Here is a 16843-nt window from a genome sequence, read left to right as displayed (position 1 = left end):
GGCGGCCGATCCATGGACAATTCTGCCGCACGAGCATGCAAAGTTTGCAGAACATTTCCGCAATTTGGGGCCCGTTAATGGCATCCTCACCGGAGAACAGGCCAAACGGTTCATGTTGCAGGTACTCGAGAGCAAATTAATGAATTGGAATTAGTTTTTTATATGACACAGCGGGCAACTGTGCTGGTGGTTTGCTTGATCATAAGCGATTACCACTGCTTATGAACATCCACAGAGGTTGGCTCTGTGACTACACTACCCTCTTTTAATAGGAAAGGATTGACGACAGGAAAGAAAAAATGGATGGAAACGAGAGGTTTAAAATTAGTACTCCATTTTCGAGGTGTTAAATGTAATGATATTTTTATTTTATATCACCCGATAGTATAAATTAAAGTCGCCTTACGCCATCTGCGTCTGTATGCCGAGATCTTTAAAATTGTGCAACAGTTTCTATTCAGTTTTAGAATGGTTCAAAAGTACGCATTATAACATAGAAAAAGACCGTAGCAGGCTTTTACTGCAAATTAAACGCGTGCAAAGCTGCGGACAAAAGCTAATTTAAATGTATGTATGCACTGATAATTTGGTATTGTTCCAGTCACAACTGCCGCCGCCCGTGTTGGGTCAGATATGGACGCTGGCTGACACCAATGCTGATGGGAAACTGGATCTTAAGGAGTTCTCCATCGCATGCAAGGTATGATGATTTATGTGTATTTTAAATGTTTCTCCCTCTCTTTCTCTCTCTCTTTCCTTCTTTATAATTTTCTCCAAGTGACTTTTTTAATTTTTATAAATTTTCTTGTTTCTAACCATCATCATTATCAGCTCATACATGTTCCCACTACTGGGACGCGTGCCTCCTATGAGCTGTGCCCAACGGTTTAACCCACGTAGTACCTGATGATATATATAAATATAGCCTAAAATCTTCCTCAATAAAGGGTCTATCTAACACTGAAATAATTTTTTTAAATCGGACCAGTTTCTGAGATTAGCGCGTTCAACCAACCAAATAAACTCTTCAGCTTTATTATATAAGTATAGATAATACTTACCTATTTACTCCTGTGGCGCTGAACCCCGAAGTTGGTCTTGGCCTCCGAGACGAGAAGTCTCCATCTTGCCCGGTCCTGCGCGGTTTCTTGCCTATTGTAGGCTTTTAGCACGCGCAGGTCTCCTCCGACCCGATCGCGCCAGCGATACTTAGTTGTCCAACGGGGCGTGGACCGGTGGTCGGCCGAAGTTTGCTCTCTTTTGTCGTTCCCCATCCATTCGTTCCACATGACCAAGCCAACGGAGGCGTTGTGCTTTTATTTCTCCAAGTATATTTCGCTCGGCCATGAGTTCTTCCTGTTCGGGATTCTTTCGTATTCTTCAGCTACCATCCTCTCATCTGGTAGGACCAAAGATCTTTCTAAGAAGCTTTCTTTCGGTGATCAGAAGTGATCAGGTTGCGCTCTTCAACTGCTCTGGGTTAGGGTCCAGGCTTCCCATCTATATGTATTAATATAAGTTTAGATAATAGAAATAAATAATCCCCATGATTATATTGTTTGTTCTAGATAATAAATTTAAAACTACGTGGTATTGAAATACCAAAGAGTCTGCCGCCATCTTTACTGGCTTCCCTCAGTCCCACTGGTAAGTTGTTAAAAATGACAGATTGTAAACGTCTGGATCTGTTCTGATTAGTTTATCTGATAGTTAAATGATGTGTGATTCTGTTGTCTACGATTATTTTAATGTATATAGATTCAAAGTGTCATATAGTATATCAGTAAATCATGCTTAATAAAATTTATGTTTTTATAGAAGCTAATTTATTTTTCACTTTCTCTGATGCGATATTAATCGACTTAAAAAAAATAAAAATATGTATAAAAATACTATTTTGTAATGTCCAGTCGAAGTTGACAATATGTGAATAATTAAATTATTATATGTAGTAATAATAATACATAAGAATTAATTAAATTTGATATCATTTTATTTTTTCTATTTTCAGGGCCAAAACAAAACTTCCCCCCTCCAAAGCCCCCTGTCCCCCCCATGCCGGCTGCAGCGCAACCCCTTATTTCGGGCCTTCCCACGTCTCAATCGCTCCTCGGAGATTTGTCCCTTGGCCCTAAACCAGCGGTTCCAGACTTAATATCTGGGGTGAAACCAACTCCACCTATACCACCACAACCTCTAATCAACCAGCAACCCCTAGTGGGAATAGCCCCACAGACAAATCAGTCCCTTATCGGGGGGCCAGTTATGTCGTCACAACCCCTAATGTCAACGCAACCCCTGATGTCATCGCAACCCCTAATGTCAACGCAACCCCTAATTTCGACATCGCAACCGCTTGTTAACACGAGCCAGCCAATAATACCACCGATGCCGAATCTGGCACAACCCCTTGTGACGTCACAACCACTAATGGCCGCGCAACCCCTCGTTTCCTCATCGCAACCCCTGATACCCACTTCTCAGCCATTGATGTCTACATCGCAACCACTTGCCCAAACTGTACCAATGTCCCAATCCTTGATGGGTACAGCTCCCATAATGTCCCAGCCATTGGCTCAACCATTACCCCAGCCACCACAAGGAATTGTACCACCATTGGTCCAACCTTCTCAACCCTTAGCACAGCCATTGGCCCAACCTATGACCCAACCTGCGCCAACAGTAGCTCAACCTGTCGGCCAATCGCCAACATTGGCCCAATCCCAGCCACTAGCTATGGCCCAACCCCCGATCCCGTCTGGTACAACAGTGGCTTCCATAGTCAGTCCACCAAAGAACGGACCAATGGCAGTAGGTTCGAATCCCGGACAACCAATAACATCAACGCCCATCACGGCGGTCAAGAGCGACTCGTTCTCCAAGCCCGGTGAGTTTTCGTGTTGTATGTACTCCGTGTCACACTTATTAACTCACTATAAACAGTTTAACTCACAATTACCAACTATAATGTCGTCATAACACGTGCGGGCGGGATTGTATAAAATATTCATAGGAATTCACACCTTATTTCAGGGCAGTAATGTTCAAAGTCTATTGTATCGCTTATAAACTGCCTAAAAGACACTAATGCAGATTTTTGAGCTTGATTATTAGTCTAGTAGTTCATTGTACATAAATATAACGATAACAGCTGCCCGCCCCGGATCCGCCCGGGTAGTCATTAATCGTAATTGAAATAATATAAACTATCCTATCCTAACTAACTATCTTTTAAGTTAGACCGCCTCCTTGGTACAGCGGTTAACGCGTGAGCGCAGAACCGAGGGGTCCTGGGTTCAATTCCCGGTGAGGACGCACAAAAAAAAATTTAAACACCTACTTTTCCGTAAAGAATATCGATCAGTGAAACAGATGTACATCGTTTGCCCCATACCCCACTAGGGGACACGGGACTTCACTTTTTATCTTTGAAGTTGGATCAAACCTGCCAATGGTGCGCAGATTTTATTACAATCGGTTGAGTAGTTTATGAGTCCATCGCGGACAAACAACGTGACACGTAATTTACATATTTATACTATACGCTCGTACCGGCTCCGCCCGGATATCAAGATTCCTGTTTTATACCAAACTACATCAAAATCCGTTCAGTAGTTCAGCGTGTGTGACGGACAAACATCCAAACAAACTTTCACATTTATAATATTAGTGTGATAGTGTGGAAATTAGGATTTGACATTTTTAATATCTCCCAGGTTCAGTAGTGACCAGTCCTACAGAATTGCCCATGGGCATGGTCAGCCCACCGCCCGTCGAGTGGAACATACCGCAGCCGCAGAAGTTGAAGTGAGTAGCTACACGTTTGCGAGAATCGCATCGGATTCGGTATATTGACGAATTAACTGTGCCCACGTAGTGCCTGATGTTTTATAGCCTAAATACTTTCTCAATAAATACGCTTTTAACACTGAACGATTTATTCAAATCGGACCAGTAGTTCCTGAGATTAGCACGTTCAAACAAACATACAAACTCTTCAGCTTTATTATATTTGTATTACATTAATTATATTACTATTTTTGGTTACAATTTTTCTAGCATTTTTATTCCAGTCAGTGCCTTATTCGTCTTATATTAGTCATCCCCATGTCTGTATGTATCCTTATGCTTAAATCTTTAAAACTACACAACGGATTTCGACGCAACTTTTTTTAAAGGATAGAGTGATTCAAGAGAATGGTTTGTATATATGATAACATCAATTAAACTACTCCGAATTTAACGCATGCGAAGCCGCGGACAAAAACTAGTTTTTTATTAAAACAGACAGTTAAAATTGCTTGCATCAGCAGGATCCGATCTGCCATTTAACATTTTAGGTGTAGAAATATGATAAGATGATTTTATACAATGAAAGCACATAAATATAAAAAGAAATCAACCCTTGAAGGATGCTGGACTAATAAATAATAAGCAGATGCCTTTTTTATTTCACCGTCGGCTGGTGGGTCGCCTGATGGTAATCTAAGCTCTACCACCGCCCATGGACATTTGGAGAGGCGTAAGGTCGATTGCAGACCTTACGCCTCCACAAATGGACTACTGACTTCAAATTGGAAAGGGATTACGAAATAATTTTCGAGAGAATTAGAGGAAAGAACTGGGAAGGAAAAGGCCCATATCCTTCTCCTTACCCTTCCCAGTCCTTTCCTTTATTCCTATCGCCAATTTCTTAATCCCTTCCCTAAAAGTCGGCAATCCATTTGTTGAGGCGTAAGGTCTGCAATGGACCTTATGCCTCTCCCAATGTTCATGGGCGGTGGTAGCGCTTACCATCTGGCGAACCACCAGCTCCATTGCCGACTGTGACATAAAAAAAATCATTATTTATCTCACTCGTAATTATTGCTTACTGCAACTATAATATCCTACCATGTAAGTATATATATGTATGTAAGTCTATTTAGTTATGTTTATCTATTTATATATGTATGTATATTATAAATACTAGCTGTGACCCGCGGTTGAAACCGTATCTAATATCGGTATAAAAAGTGCCTATGTGTTATTTCAGTTGTCCAGCTACCTACGAAGCAAAATAGTATTTTTATTTACCAATAGATGTCAGGAAAAAAAAACACGAATAAAACACGAATATGACATTTTCTAAAAAAAAATTTCTAGCTAGATCGATTTATCGCCCCCGAAACCCCCTGTATACTAAATTTCATGAAAATCGTTAGAGCCGATTCCGAGATTCCAATTATATATATATATATATATATATATATATATATATATATATATATATATATATATATATATATATATATATATATATATATATATATATATATATATATATATATATTGCTCGTTTAAAGGTATAAGATGTATATGTTATGCTTGTATTTATTAATATGTATATGTTATTATTATTATTTAGTATCTCATTTTATTATTGTTTTTATCCGAGTTTCATTATTGCCTTGTTTTTGCTTACCCATTTTTATTTTTATTTTCCTTCATTGTTAGGGTTGCCTGGTAGAAATCGCTACCTAGCGATAAGGCCGCCCTTTGCGAATTTAATTTTAGTTTTTTTGTACGCCTGCTTATCTTTTTATTTTTTACGCAATAAAGAATTTTCATTCATTTATTCATTCAAAAAATAGATTATGGCCGTCTTCTTATTTATTCTAATACTTTACAGATACACGCAACTGTTCAACGCAACGGACAAAGCTAAGACGGGCTCCGTGTCCGGTGCGCAGGCTAGATCCATCATGCTGCAGTCTAGACTTCCGCAGCAAACGCTAGCTCAGATATGGGCGCTTGCTGATCTGGACTGCGACGGGAAACTGGGTGAGTTGTGATTTTTGGACATGTATCCCCTCTCCCATTAAGTCTATTGACAGTTCTGCCTGACTCTTATCATTTAGGGGTATGAGATAAAAATGTTGGCCGATTCTTAGACCTATCCGATGTCAAAAATTTATGAGTATCGGTTTAGCCGTTTCGGAGGAGCATGCTAACTAACATTGTGACACGAGGATTTTGTTTGTATAGAGAAGAGTTTCATCATCATCAGCCCATATATGTTCCCACTGCTGGGACACAGGCCTGCTATGAGGGTTCAGGCCATAATCCACCACGCTGGCCAAGTGCGGGTTGGCAGATGTCACATGTCGTCGAACTTTTGATTCTTGGACATGCCGGTTTCCTCATGATGTTTTCCTTCACCGTTTTAAGCAGTGGTGATGTTATCCACATGTGCAGATAAATTAAAAAATCAATTTATTTCCTGCACGCTCGCCCGGGTTCGAACCCCGACTTGTCGATTTTAAGTCCGTGGTCCTCACCACTGAGCCACTACTGCTGATTAATTAAGAAGAGATTATTAAAATGCATTGGTGTTTTGTTTTACCTCAGATTAGCAGTAGCAGTAGCACCAGTCTCTTATATCGTTATCTTCTACAATCCTACTAATCCTATCCTACTAATATTATAAATGCGAAAGTTTTTAAGGATGTGTGTGTTTGTTGCTCTTTCACGCAAAAACTGCTGAACCGATTGCAATGAAATTCGGTACGTAGACAGCTGGACAACTGAAATAACATATAGGCAACTTTTAATCTCGACATTCCTACGGGATACGGACTTACGCGGGTGAAACCGCGGGGCGCAGCTAGTCTACTATCGTTCTTTAATTATTAGTGTTTGTAAGTTACCCATGTTGAATAAGAGAGAGATGATTTTATTGTTCTATTATTATTAATGTTCCTTTGTTATTTTGAGAATTCTGTAATTTGTAAGATGATGATGATGATGATGATGATGGTGGCGATAATGGTGATGAATTAATTGCAGGTTGCGAAGAATTCGTGCTGGCGATGTATCTGTGCGAGCGAGCGACACAAGGCGAAGCGCCGCCGGCTAAACTCCCCCCGGAAATGATACCCCCCACTTTTAGGTGAGCGAATGAGTCACACACACACACACTAAAACACTTCATACTGATATTATAAATGTGAAAATTTGTTTGTTTGGATGTTTGTCCGTCAATCACGTTGAAACTATGATGATTGAACTGATTCTGATGGAATACGTTATACAGACAGGTTATGAGCTGACTTAAGATAAAAACTAGACCTGTGTAAATATAAATATTATTTCCAGGCGCGACTCTATCACCAGCAACACGAGCGCAAAGTCCTACGAGGAGAGAAGGAAAGAGAATTTGGCGAGGGGCCAGGCGGAGCTGGAGAGACGGAGATCTCAACTGGCCGACGCGCAGATGAAAGAAAAGGTGAGTAGCAGATAGTAAGAGTTGCGAGGAGTGGGTAAGAGTTGAGAAAAGTTGTGGAAGTAATGCGAGGCTTAATGGATGATGAGAGGGTATTAAGGATGTTAAAATTTTGATTTTAAAATGGCAACAGAGTTTCTCTTGCCAACTCTTCTCTGTGTAAACTGCCGGTGGTAAATGTTATAACTGTGTTATGACGATTCAAAAGTCTTAATTGAATAAATAAATGTTTGAGTTTGAATAAATAGCTAATGTCTGGAGAGAATATAAATTAATGGATGAAAAGAGATGGTAAGAGTTAAGAAGAGTTGTGTAAATCAATGCGACATTGAATAAATGTATCATGACACGATATACCAGAGGAAAAATTAAACAGAGCAACAACAAAAAGAAAAGATCTAAAGAAAAAAGAGATGGTAAGAGATACGAAATTGTGTTGTTTTAACTTCGCATCGTATTAAACAACCCTTTTTAACCCTAATTTTTCTTTATAAACCTTCTCTGGACTATAACGAATGTATCAAAACTAAAAATCATCAAAATCCGCTCAGCCATTGTCGAGCGTCAGCGAGCCTAACGAACAGCAATTGATGTTTATTTATATAGGTGTGGTGTAAAATTATTTAATAAACGACTTATAAAATATTTAACGGATTTAAATCGTGTCTATATTAATTTCTTGCATACAGGAGGAAGAGGTGACCGTAGATTTAATCTAAACGTCTGTTTAAACGCCCGTTTAACTCGTGTTTAGTTAATCTTCGATTAAAGAGACAAAAGGCGTTATATTAAATATACATTTAAAACTCAGACAGGGTTTGGGTTAAATTTGTCCCGTGTGAAGTGGGTCAAAATCGAGTCTAAACGAGTCGGTTACATACAAACATACAGGTGAAGCTGATAAATTTTTGTTAAATATTAAATCCACTATAAAAACTAAACACGAATTAAACGTATTTGTATTTTTTCTGTAGTGCTATGTTCTGAGCTAGATGCACCTAGGTTTAGTTAGGTTTTAGGCACGTAATGTTAGTGTTAGGTCTTATACTCGTATTTCGGTTATTTCGTAATGGATTATCTGCTTAGTGATTATCTATACTAGTTATGTAAAGATGAAGAGTTTGTTTGTTTGAATGCGCTGATCTCAGGAACTGGTGGACCGATTTCGAAAATGCTTTCACCGTTTGTTGTATGTGATCCTTGAATGCAATAGGTCACATATGTACCACGAGCGAAGCCGAAACAAACAAACAGACCCTCGTAATTATAATGCTTGTATATATATATATAATGAAATCTTGGGTGTGGGGTTTTTTATTTGTACACTTAGGTTTAGTGATGAGAGAGCATGATAGGATTAGTTGGTTCGATTCTGAGTAGATTTTAATGGATAAATAGCTACAGAGTTATCACACAATCCAATTAAAATATATCAACGGATATCCTACTTAATATTATATATGCGTATGCGTATTGTAAGAAGGTGTGTGTTTGTTGCTCTTTCACGCAAAAACTACTGAACGGATTGCAATGAAATTTGGTACGTAGACAGCTGGACAACTGGAATAACATATAGGCAACTTTTTATCACGATATTCCAACGGGATACGGATTTACGCGGGTGAAACCGCGGGGCGCAGCTAGTATGATTTTTGTATTGACAATATTCTGTTTGTTTGTGAGTTTGTTCGTTATGATATATCGGATTTAAAAATTAATGTTTATTTCATTTACGATTGACATTATAAATGAAAGTTAGTTATTAATAAATAAAAGAAATGAACACAATTTTCTTGGCTGCCCTTCCGACAGGCGGAAAGAGAAAGAAAAGAGAGGGAAGAAGCGGAGAAGAAGGAGAAGATGAGACTGGAAGCGCAGAAGAAGGAACAAGAGGAGATGCTGAGGAAACAGAAGGAGGAACAGGTACTCGATTTATCTTCTACTAGCTCTTTTTTTTATAATTTTTAGTCTTATAGAACTCAAAATGACCGAAGTAAAGATGATAAGAAAAAACCGAAACGCCTTCAAAATTAGTCACAATAAAACCCAATATCAATGGAATTACACAGAAGGCACAAAACAATTATCATCGAAATCGGTGCAGCCAATCGAAAGTTATGAGATGACAAACATGACAATACACTCAAATTGAAAACTCCATTTTTTTCGAAGTTGTTTTAAAGAAAGAAAGATAGAAACATTTATTTTTAACATGCAATAACAAGAAGAGTATTGATTTTTCTCCTTTCTTCCAGGAGAAACGCGAAGCGGCTAGGAAGGAGATGGAGAGACAGTGCCAGCTGGAGTGGGAAAAGAAGAGGTGAGGGGAGGGGAGTGATATAAAACAAGCGCGCGTCTGTTTCACGGAGGTTTGCTGGGTTATGTGGTACTTCCCCGGTGCGAGCTGGTGCGATTCGTGCCGAAGCGTGCTCGACTACCACATATTTCACTTTTGATTTTTCATTCATGATAGCGAAGCGCCACTACGATCTCGCCTGATGGTAGGCTGAGATGTCTAGGTCTAGGTCTAAGATGGAGCGCGCTTGGAAAAGTTTTGTTTTTCCCCTGCGTTTCTCTTCCGAAATGGATATTTCATACAACTCACAAATTAATCTATTTTTTAACCTAACTTGGACGAGGGGGTGGGGAGAAAGGGAAGTATGTAGGTCGTATACCTAATATAGAGTTCATTATCATCTATACTAATATTATAAAGCTAAAGAGTTTGTTTGTACTAATCTCAGGAACAACTGGTCCGATTTGTAAAATTTCTTTCAGTGTTCGATAGCCCATTTATTGAGGCAGGTCATAGGCTATATATGTACCACGGGCGAAGCCCCCGGCTTCGCTCTGTCCTACTTCCTACTCATATTATAAATGCGAAAGTTTGTGAGGATGTGTGTATGTTTGTTACACTGGCAAAAACTACTGAACCGATTGCAATGAATTTTGGTATGAAGTTGGTAAGAAGCTGGACAACTGGAATAACATATAGGCAATTTTCTATCCCGATATTCCTACGGGATACGGACTTACGCGTGTGAAACCGCGGACGGATCGCTAGTCACTACATAGTATAAAACAAAGTCGCTTTCTCTGTCCCTATGTAAGCTTAAATCTTTAAAACTACGCAACGAATTTTGATAGGGTTTTTTTTCAATTAGAGCCATTAAAGAGGAAGGTCTATATGGATAATAGCATTTATTAAACAACTTCCTATATCCTTTTCCTTACCCTTTCCAGTGCTTTCCTTTTATTCCTCTCGTCAATTCTTTTTTTATCCTTTCCCAATTAAAGTCGGCAAACCATCTGTAGAGACGTAAGGTCTGCAATGGACTTTGCGTCTCTCCAAATGTCCACGGGCGGTGGTAGCGCTCACCATCAGGCGTCCCGCCAGCTCCATTGCCAAGACTTCGTATTAACGCGTGCGAAGCCACGGGCAAAAGCTAGCTTACGAATAAGAAAATAGAAAGTAAGAAAATACGTTTATTATGACACATACAGGTAAATATAACAAAGTAATAAATATAGTTAAAATATATATGTGCCTTAATTAGGCCCGCCACTCAGCGTACTGACACTGATTTTCAGTGGATGCCTTATGCCTTATTGACAGCGGATGTGTTCATGCTCGAACTATTAAATTTATGAATATTTCGTAAAATATAATACATGTATAATTATAATACGTGTGTAAATAATAATAATGATATAAAATATTTATAAATGCACATATAGTTGAATATACATAATATTTACATATAGATAGAATATATTTTTAATAATTAAGATACAAACAATATAAGATATGAATAAATACCTACATATTATATACTAAGATAACTAAACAATGTATATAAATAAGATAATGGAACCGGGGCGGGTGGGGCAGGACGCGCGAGCTGGAGGCGCTGCGGGCGGAGGAGCAGGGCCGCGTGCTGGCGCTGAAGGCGCGCAGCCAAGCGCTGGCCGGCGAGCTGGGCGCCGCCGACCTGCGCGCCGCCGGCCTCGCGCGCGACATCCGCGACACGCGCACCGCCGTCGCCGCCGCCAAGTGCACCATCGACGCGATGAGGTGCCGATGTGCGACTGGATGTCACGAAATGTGACGTGACGTGACAAAATGTGACGCTAGGTGACGTGACAAAATGTGACGTGACGTGACGTGACAAAATGTGACGTGACGGGACAAAATGTAATGATGGGTGACGTGACGTGACAAAATGTGAGGCTAGGTGACGTGACGTGACAAAATGTGACGCTAGGTGACGTGAAGTGACAAAATGTGACAAAATGTGACAAGATGTTACAAAATGTGACATGATGCGAGCTGACGTGACAAGATATGACGTAATATGTACTGTACTAGTCGCTCGTCCCGGCTCCGTCCGGATATCAAGATTCCCGTTTTATCCCAAGGGAGCATTTAATCGGGATAAAAAGTATCCTATCATCGAAGTCAGCTCATACCCTATCTGGATATCGAATTTCGTCAAAATCCACTTTTTTTTATTTATGTCAGAGCGGGCAACTGAGCCGGTGGTTCGCCTGATGGTAAGCGATCACCGCCGCCCGTGTACATTCGCAGAGACTTGGACCTCTGAGAATGCGCTGCCCGCTTTTAAGGGATAAAGGACAAGGAAAGGATTAATGACCGGAAAGAAGGAATGGACTGGGAAGGGCGAGGAGAAGGAAATAGGTCTCCGTTCAGTTGTTTCAGCATGATTGACGGACAAACATCCGAACAGACAAACTTTCACATCTACAATAATATTATAAAGCTGAAGAAGTTTCTTTGTTTGTTTGTTTGAACGCACTAATCTCAGGAACTACTGGTCCGATTTGAAAAATTCTTTCAGTGTCAGATAGCCCATTTATCGAGAAAGGTTATAGGCTATATATGTACCACGGGCGAAGCCGGGGCGGACAGCTAGTTTATAATATTAGTGTGATTGAAAACAATCCTATACCCCCAGGTCGGACAGAGACGCCAACATGTCCGAAATGCAGCAGCTGAAGGCTCGCGTGAAGGAACTGAACGCTAAGCAAATTGCGCTGAACAAGGAGAAGGCGGACCTGGACGCTAAGGTGGGGGTGAAATCAAATTCAAATTTTAAGATTCAAATTTCAAATTTAAAATCAAAATATTGTTTAAATTTTATGTCATACTATGTATCAAGTTAAGATGTGGATAATTCAAATTTGATTTGGATATAAATTATAATTGTATAGGCTACGGTGGAGAGAAATCAAATTCAAATTCAAAATTCAAAATTCAAATTCAAATCAAATTGAAAATCAAAATCAATTTTTAATTTTATGTCAAACTATATATCAAGTTAAGATTTGGAAAATTCAAATTTTGATTTGATAACGAGTTATAATTGAATACGTCAAATACTTATAACAAACCAGCACACCCGGCCACGCGTTACTGTGGCTGAGTAATAATTAAAATATTAAGATTATAAATTATTAGGATGATTAATCGAAATAAAAACTATCTTAAGTTGGACCAAATTACACATAAAACGCCAAATTTCATCAAAATCGGTTGAGTTGGTGAAGAGTTTATTGGGAACATACATCGTGACACGGAATTTTTATATATAATAAATAATAAGTACTAAATTTTTTTTAATAATTTAAATAAAAACACATAATTTTAGGTTTTATGTTGCGTTATTATTTATATGTGTATGTGTGTGTTAAAATAAACAGTTCTCTCTTTCTGAAGAGAAATAATGTTCACGTTATATTAAAAAAAATATATAAATTTACATTTTAGCATATCATCGTTTTAAACATAATTTTTATTTTACTCGATTCCAGTAAAAAATATACATATATGGAAACTAGCTGTTCTGCCTTACTCTTATCATTTAGGGGTATGAAAAATAGATGTTGGCCGATTCTCATAGATACCGGATAAGCGCAAAAAATTTCATCAAAATCGGTCAAGCCGTTTCGGAGGAGTATGGCAACGAAAACTGTGACACGAGAATTTTATATATATAGATTAAAGATTAAAGAATTTTTAAAATTTTTAACAGGATTTATGCATTACATCGAACGCTCGCTGTAAAGTGTTCGAAACGTCGGGTTAAATACTATCCTACTTCCTACTAATATTGTAAATGCGAAAGTTTGTAAGGATGTGTGTGTGCTTGTTGCTCTTTCACGCAAAAACTACTGAACCGATTGCAATGAAGTTTGCTACGTAGACAGCTGGACAACTGGAATAACGTATAGGCAACTTTTTATCCCGATATTCCTACGGGATACGGACTTACGCGGGTGAAACCGCGGGGCGCAGCTAGTAATCTATATTGTTTTTCTTCTTTAATTATTTAAGTCTAGTTTTCTTTTAATTCAAATAATGTTTTTTTTTTCTCAGGCGAAAGCATCAGAGGGCGCTGGTGAGGATGGGAAGCTGAGCATGATGGAGGTCACCCTGAAGCAGCTACGCGAAAAGGTGTTTTGAAAGAAAAAAAAAGAAAGAAAGAAAGAAAAACATTTACTTTTACACAGACACAAGAGATCGTAATATAAATAAAAAAAAAAAAAGAGAATTCGATCATTTTTTTTTTTTTTTGGTTCTGTCCAAAAAAATATCGATACTTAATAATATCGAAAAATCTTGAAAAATGTCTCACGTAATTTATGGATGCACCCTAATACCATTCGTTTTTCTCATCTCCATCTCCTCGTCTCCCAGGTGGAAGCCGCCAAAGCGATAGTGGAGTCGAAGCGCGCCGACCTGGAGACGAACGAGCAGCAGCTCGCGGAGCTGTCCGCCGGCGTGGAGCGGCTCGTGGAGAAGTGCGGGGCCGTCTGGCAGCTGTACGAGGCGAAGCGGAGCGAGTACGAGGCGGCCAGGAGCACCGCGCCCGCCGAGGCCGCCTGGGGCACCGGTGAGTGGGTGGGCGAGTGTGTTAGTGATACAGTGGGATAGAACTAAGTATGTGATTGAGTGAGTGAGTGAGTTAGTGAATCAGTGATAGAACTTGGTATGTGAGTTAGTGAGTGAGTGAGTTAGTGAATCAGTGATTGAACTTGGTATGAGAGTGAGTGAGTTAGTGAATCAGTGAGATAGAACTGAATATGTCATTGAGTGAGTGAGTTAGTGATCAGTGAGATAGAACTAAGTATGTCAGTGAGTGAGTGACTGACTGAGTGAGCGAGTGAGTGAGATAGTAAGATTTTATAGAACTGAGTATGTCATTGAGTGAGTAAGTGAGTTAGTGAATCATTAAGATAAAACTAAGTATGTCAGTGAGTGAGTGAATGACTGAGTGAGCGAGTGAGTGAGATAGTTAGATTTTAATATGTGAGTGAGTGAGTGAGTGAATGGGTGAGTGAGAGAGAGAGTGTTATTTAATTCCTACCTATTCCTACTTATAATATAAACGCGAAAGTAACCCTGTCTGACTGTCTGTTTATTCTCGCCGAAACGTATTAAACGATTGTTATGAAATTTGACGCAAAGATAGAACGAAACCCGAGAAAGGACGTAGGATATATGTTATCCCGGAAATCCCGGAACGGGAACAATAGGAGAATGAATACTCGGCCGGAAAGTTAGTTTATAATCAAGCTGTTCGCCCGCGGTACATATATAGCCTACTAGCTGCGCCCCGCGGTTTCACCCGCGTAAGTCCGTATCCCGTAGGAATATCGGGATAAAAAGTTGCCTATATGTTATTCCAGTTGTCCAGCTGTCTACGTATAGAATTACATTGCAATCGGTTCAGTAGTTTTTACGTGAAAGAGTAACAAACATCCATACGTCCATACTTACAAACTTTCGCATTTATAATATTAATAGGATTAGTAGGATTATAAAGCTGAAGAGTTTGTTTGTTTGTTTCTTTAAACGCACTAATCTCAGGAACTACGGGTCCGATTTGAAAAATTCTTTCAGAGTTAGATAGCCCGTTTATTGAGGAAGGCCGCCATTAATTAAATATATGTATCACGAGCGAAGCCGGGACGGACCGCTAGTGTTAAATAAAAAGTATCAAGGACGAAATAAAAAAAAATAAAAGAATACATATTTTTTTAGCTAACTAATACTAGAATTTATTGAACAGTAAATGATGATGTTAATAATTAATGATGATAATGAGGATGATAATGCTAGTGATGGCTTGTGATCATGTTTGTTTGTTATGATGATGATGATGATGATGAACAGATGCGGCGTGGGGCGCGAGCGAGGAGGCGTGGGCCGCGCCCGCCGCCGACTGGGGGGACGCTGAGCCGACCACCGGTGAGTGCTGCTGACAGACATACATACAGATATACACACGCTTCGGCACGAATTGGGCTAGCTCGCACCGGGGAAGTACCGCACCCCCACAGGAGACCGGTGGGAAATAGCATTCTGCTGTGTTTCGTTCGGTGAGTGGGGGGGCTGGAGGCCCATATCTTTTTCCTTTCCCTTCCCAGTCCTTTCCTCTAATTCCTCTCGACAATTCTTTCCTAATCCCTTCCCAATTAAAGACGGCGATCCATTTGTAGAGGCGCTCGGTCTGCAATGAACCTCACACCTCTCCTAATGGCCACGGGCGGTGGTAGCGCTTACCGTCAGGCGACCCGCCAGCTGCATTGCCGACTGTGATAAAATAAAAAAACACACATACACACATGAATATATGTATGTTATTGTTAAAATCAGTTTTTGGCCTAGATTACCCAACATATTATGTCACGCATATAAAAACTTGCCGAATTGGTCGATCCGTTCTCGAGTTGTACGTTATATAGCAATAAATTTGGCGATTCATTTTTATTTAATCATCATCATCAGCCCATATATGTTCCCACTGCTGGGACACAGGCCTCCTATGAGGGTTCAGGCCGTAATCCAGCACGCTGGCCAAGTGCGGGTTGGCAGATGTCACATGTCGTCGAATTTTTTGATTCTTGGACATGCCGGTTTCCTTACGATGTTTTCCTTCACCGTTTCAAGCAGTGGTGATGTTATCCACATGCGCAGATAAATTTAAAAATCAATTTATTTCCAGCAAGCTCGCCAGATCTCGAACCCCGACTTATCGATTTTGAAGTCCGAGGTTCTCACCACTGAGCCACCACTGCGTTTTTGCCAGCGTCCTGGATTACGGTCCCCTTACCCCTTAGAAGACCTGTGTCCCAGCAGTGGGATCATACATGGGCTGATGATGAATAAATTCGCTCTAAAAAGATAAAAAAAAACAGTAGCAGTCGTGGGAAAACGGAACTATTAAGCTGAGAGTAATTAAAACTATATGCAAAAATTATATGAAATTTTTTATGTACGCACACATAATACATTCAGAAACAGTCGATGTATTAGTGTATACGTGTACACAGGCTACTGCGCGTGCGCTGGTCTGCCTCTCCATAGCTATAGATATACTATTATCATCAGCATATCGGTGACGCGAACCGAGGATTTTACCCTCTACCAAAACGCTCAACGCGACGCGCCTAAAGGAGTTTTCACTTCAAAAATGTTTGCAGGCACGGAAGCGGTGACGTCATCGCCGAATCCAAGATGGCGCTGCGTGTACGAGTTCGCTGCGCGGACGCCGG

General features: G+C 39.9%; 1 protein-coding gene across 1 annotated transcript in view; it reads left to right on the top strand.

Annotated features, from left to right (window-relative positions):
• LOC119839221 (intersectin-1-like) overlaps positions 1-16843 on the top strand; it is a 29258-nt gene that overhangs the window by 1821 nt on the left and 10594 nt on the right. The window contains exons 2-18 of the mRNA XM_038365440.1: positions 1-121; positions 602-700; positions 1569-1647; positions 2012-2887; positions 3717-3807; positions 5672-5823; positions 6829-6931; positions 7138-7267; positions 7954-7962; positions 9077-9187; positions 9520-9584; positions 11157-11339; positions 12241-12352; positions 13662-13739; positions 13983-14178; positions 15462-15536; positions 16772-16838. Coding sequence (XP_038221368.1) covers positions 113-121; positions 602-700; positions 1569-1647; positions 2012-2887; positions 3717-3807; positions 5672-5823; positions 6829-6931; positions 7138-7267; positions 7954-7962; positions 9077-9187; positions 9520-9584; positions 11157-11339; positions 12241-12352; positions 13662-13739; positions 13983-14178; positions 15462-15536; positions 16772-16838 — 2435 coding nt within the window. The 5' untranslated portion in view covers positions 1-112. The remainder of the gene's footprint in view (positions 122-601; positions 701-1568; positions 1648-2011; positions 2888-3716; positions 3808-5671; positions 5824-6828; positions 6932-7137; positions 7268-7953; positions 7963-9076; positions 9188-9519; positions 9585-11156; positions 11340-12240; positions 12353-13661; positions 13740-13982; positions 14179-15461; positions 15537-16771; positions 16839-16843) is intronic.

The sequence above is a fragment of the Zerene cesonia genome, unplaced genomic scaffold, assembly GCF_012273895.1.
Source record: "Zerene cesonia ecotype Mississippi unplaced genomic scaffold, Zerene_cesonia_1.1 Zces_u010, whole genome shotgun sequence".
Taxonomy (NCBI): Eukaryota; Metazoa; Arthropoda; class Insecta; order Lepidoptera; family Pieridae; genus Zerene; species Zerene cesonia.
The sequence above is the reverse complement of the archived record's forward strand: the minus strand, read 5'-3'. Positions and strand labels throughout refer to the sequence as shown.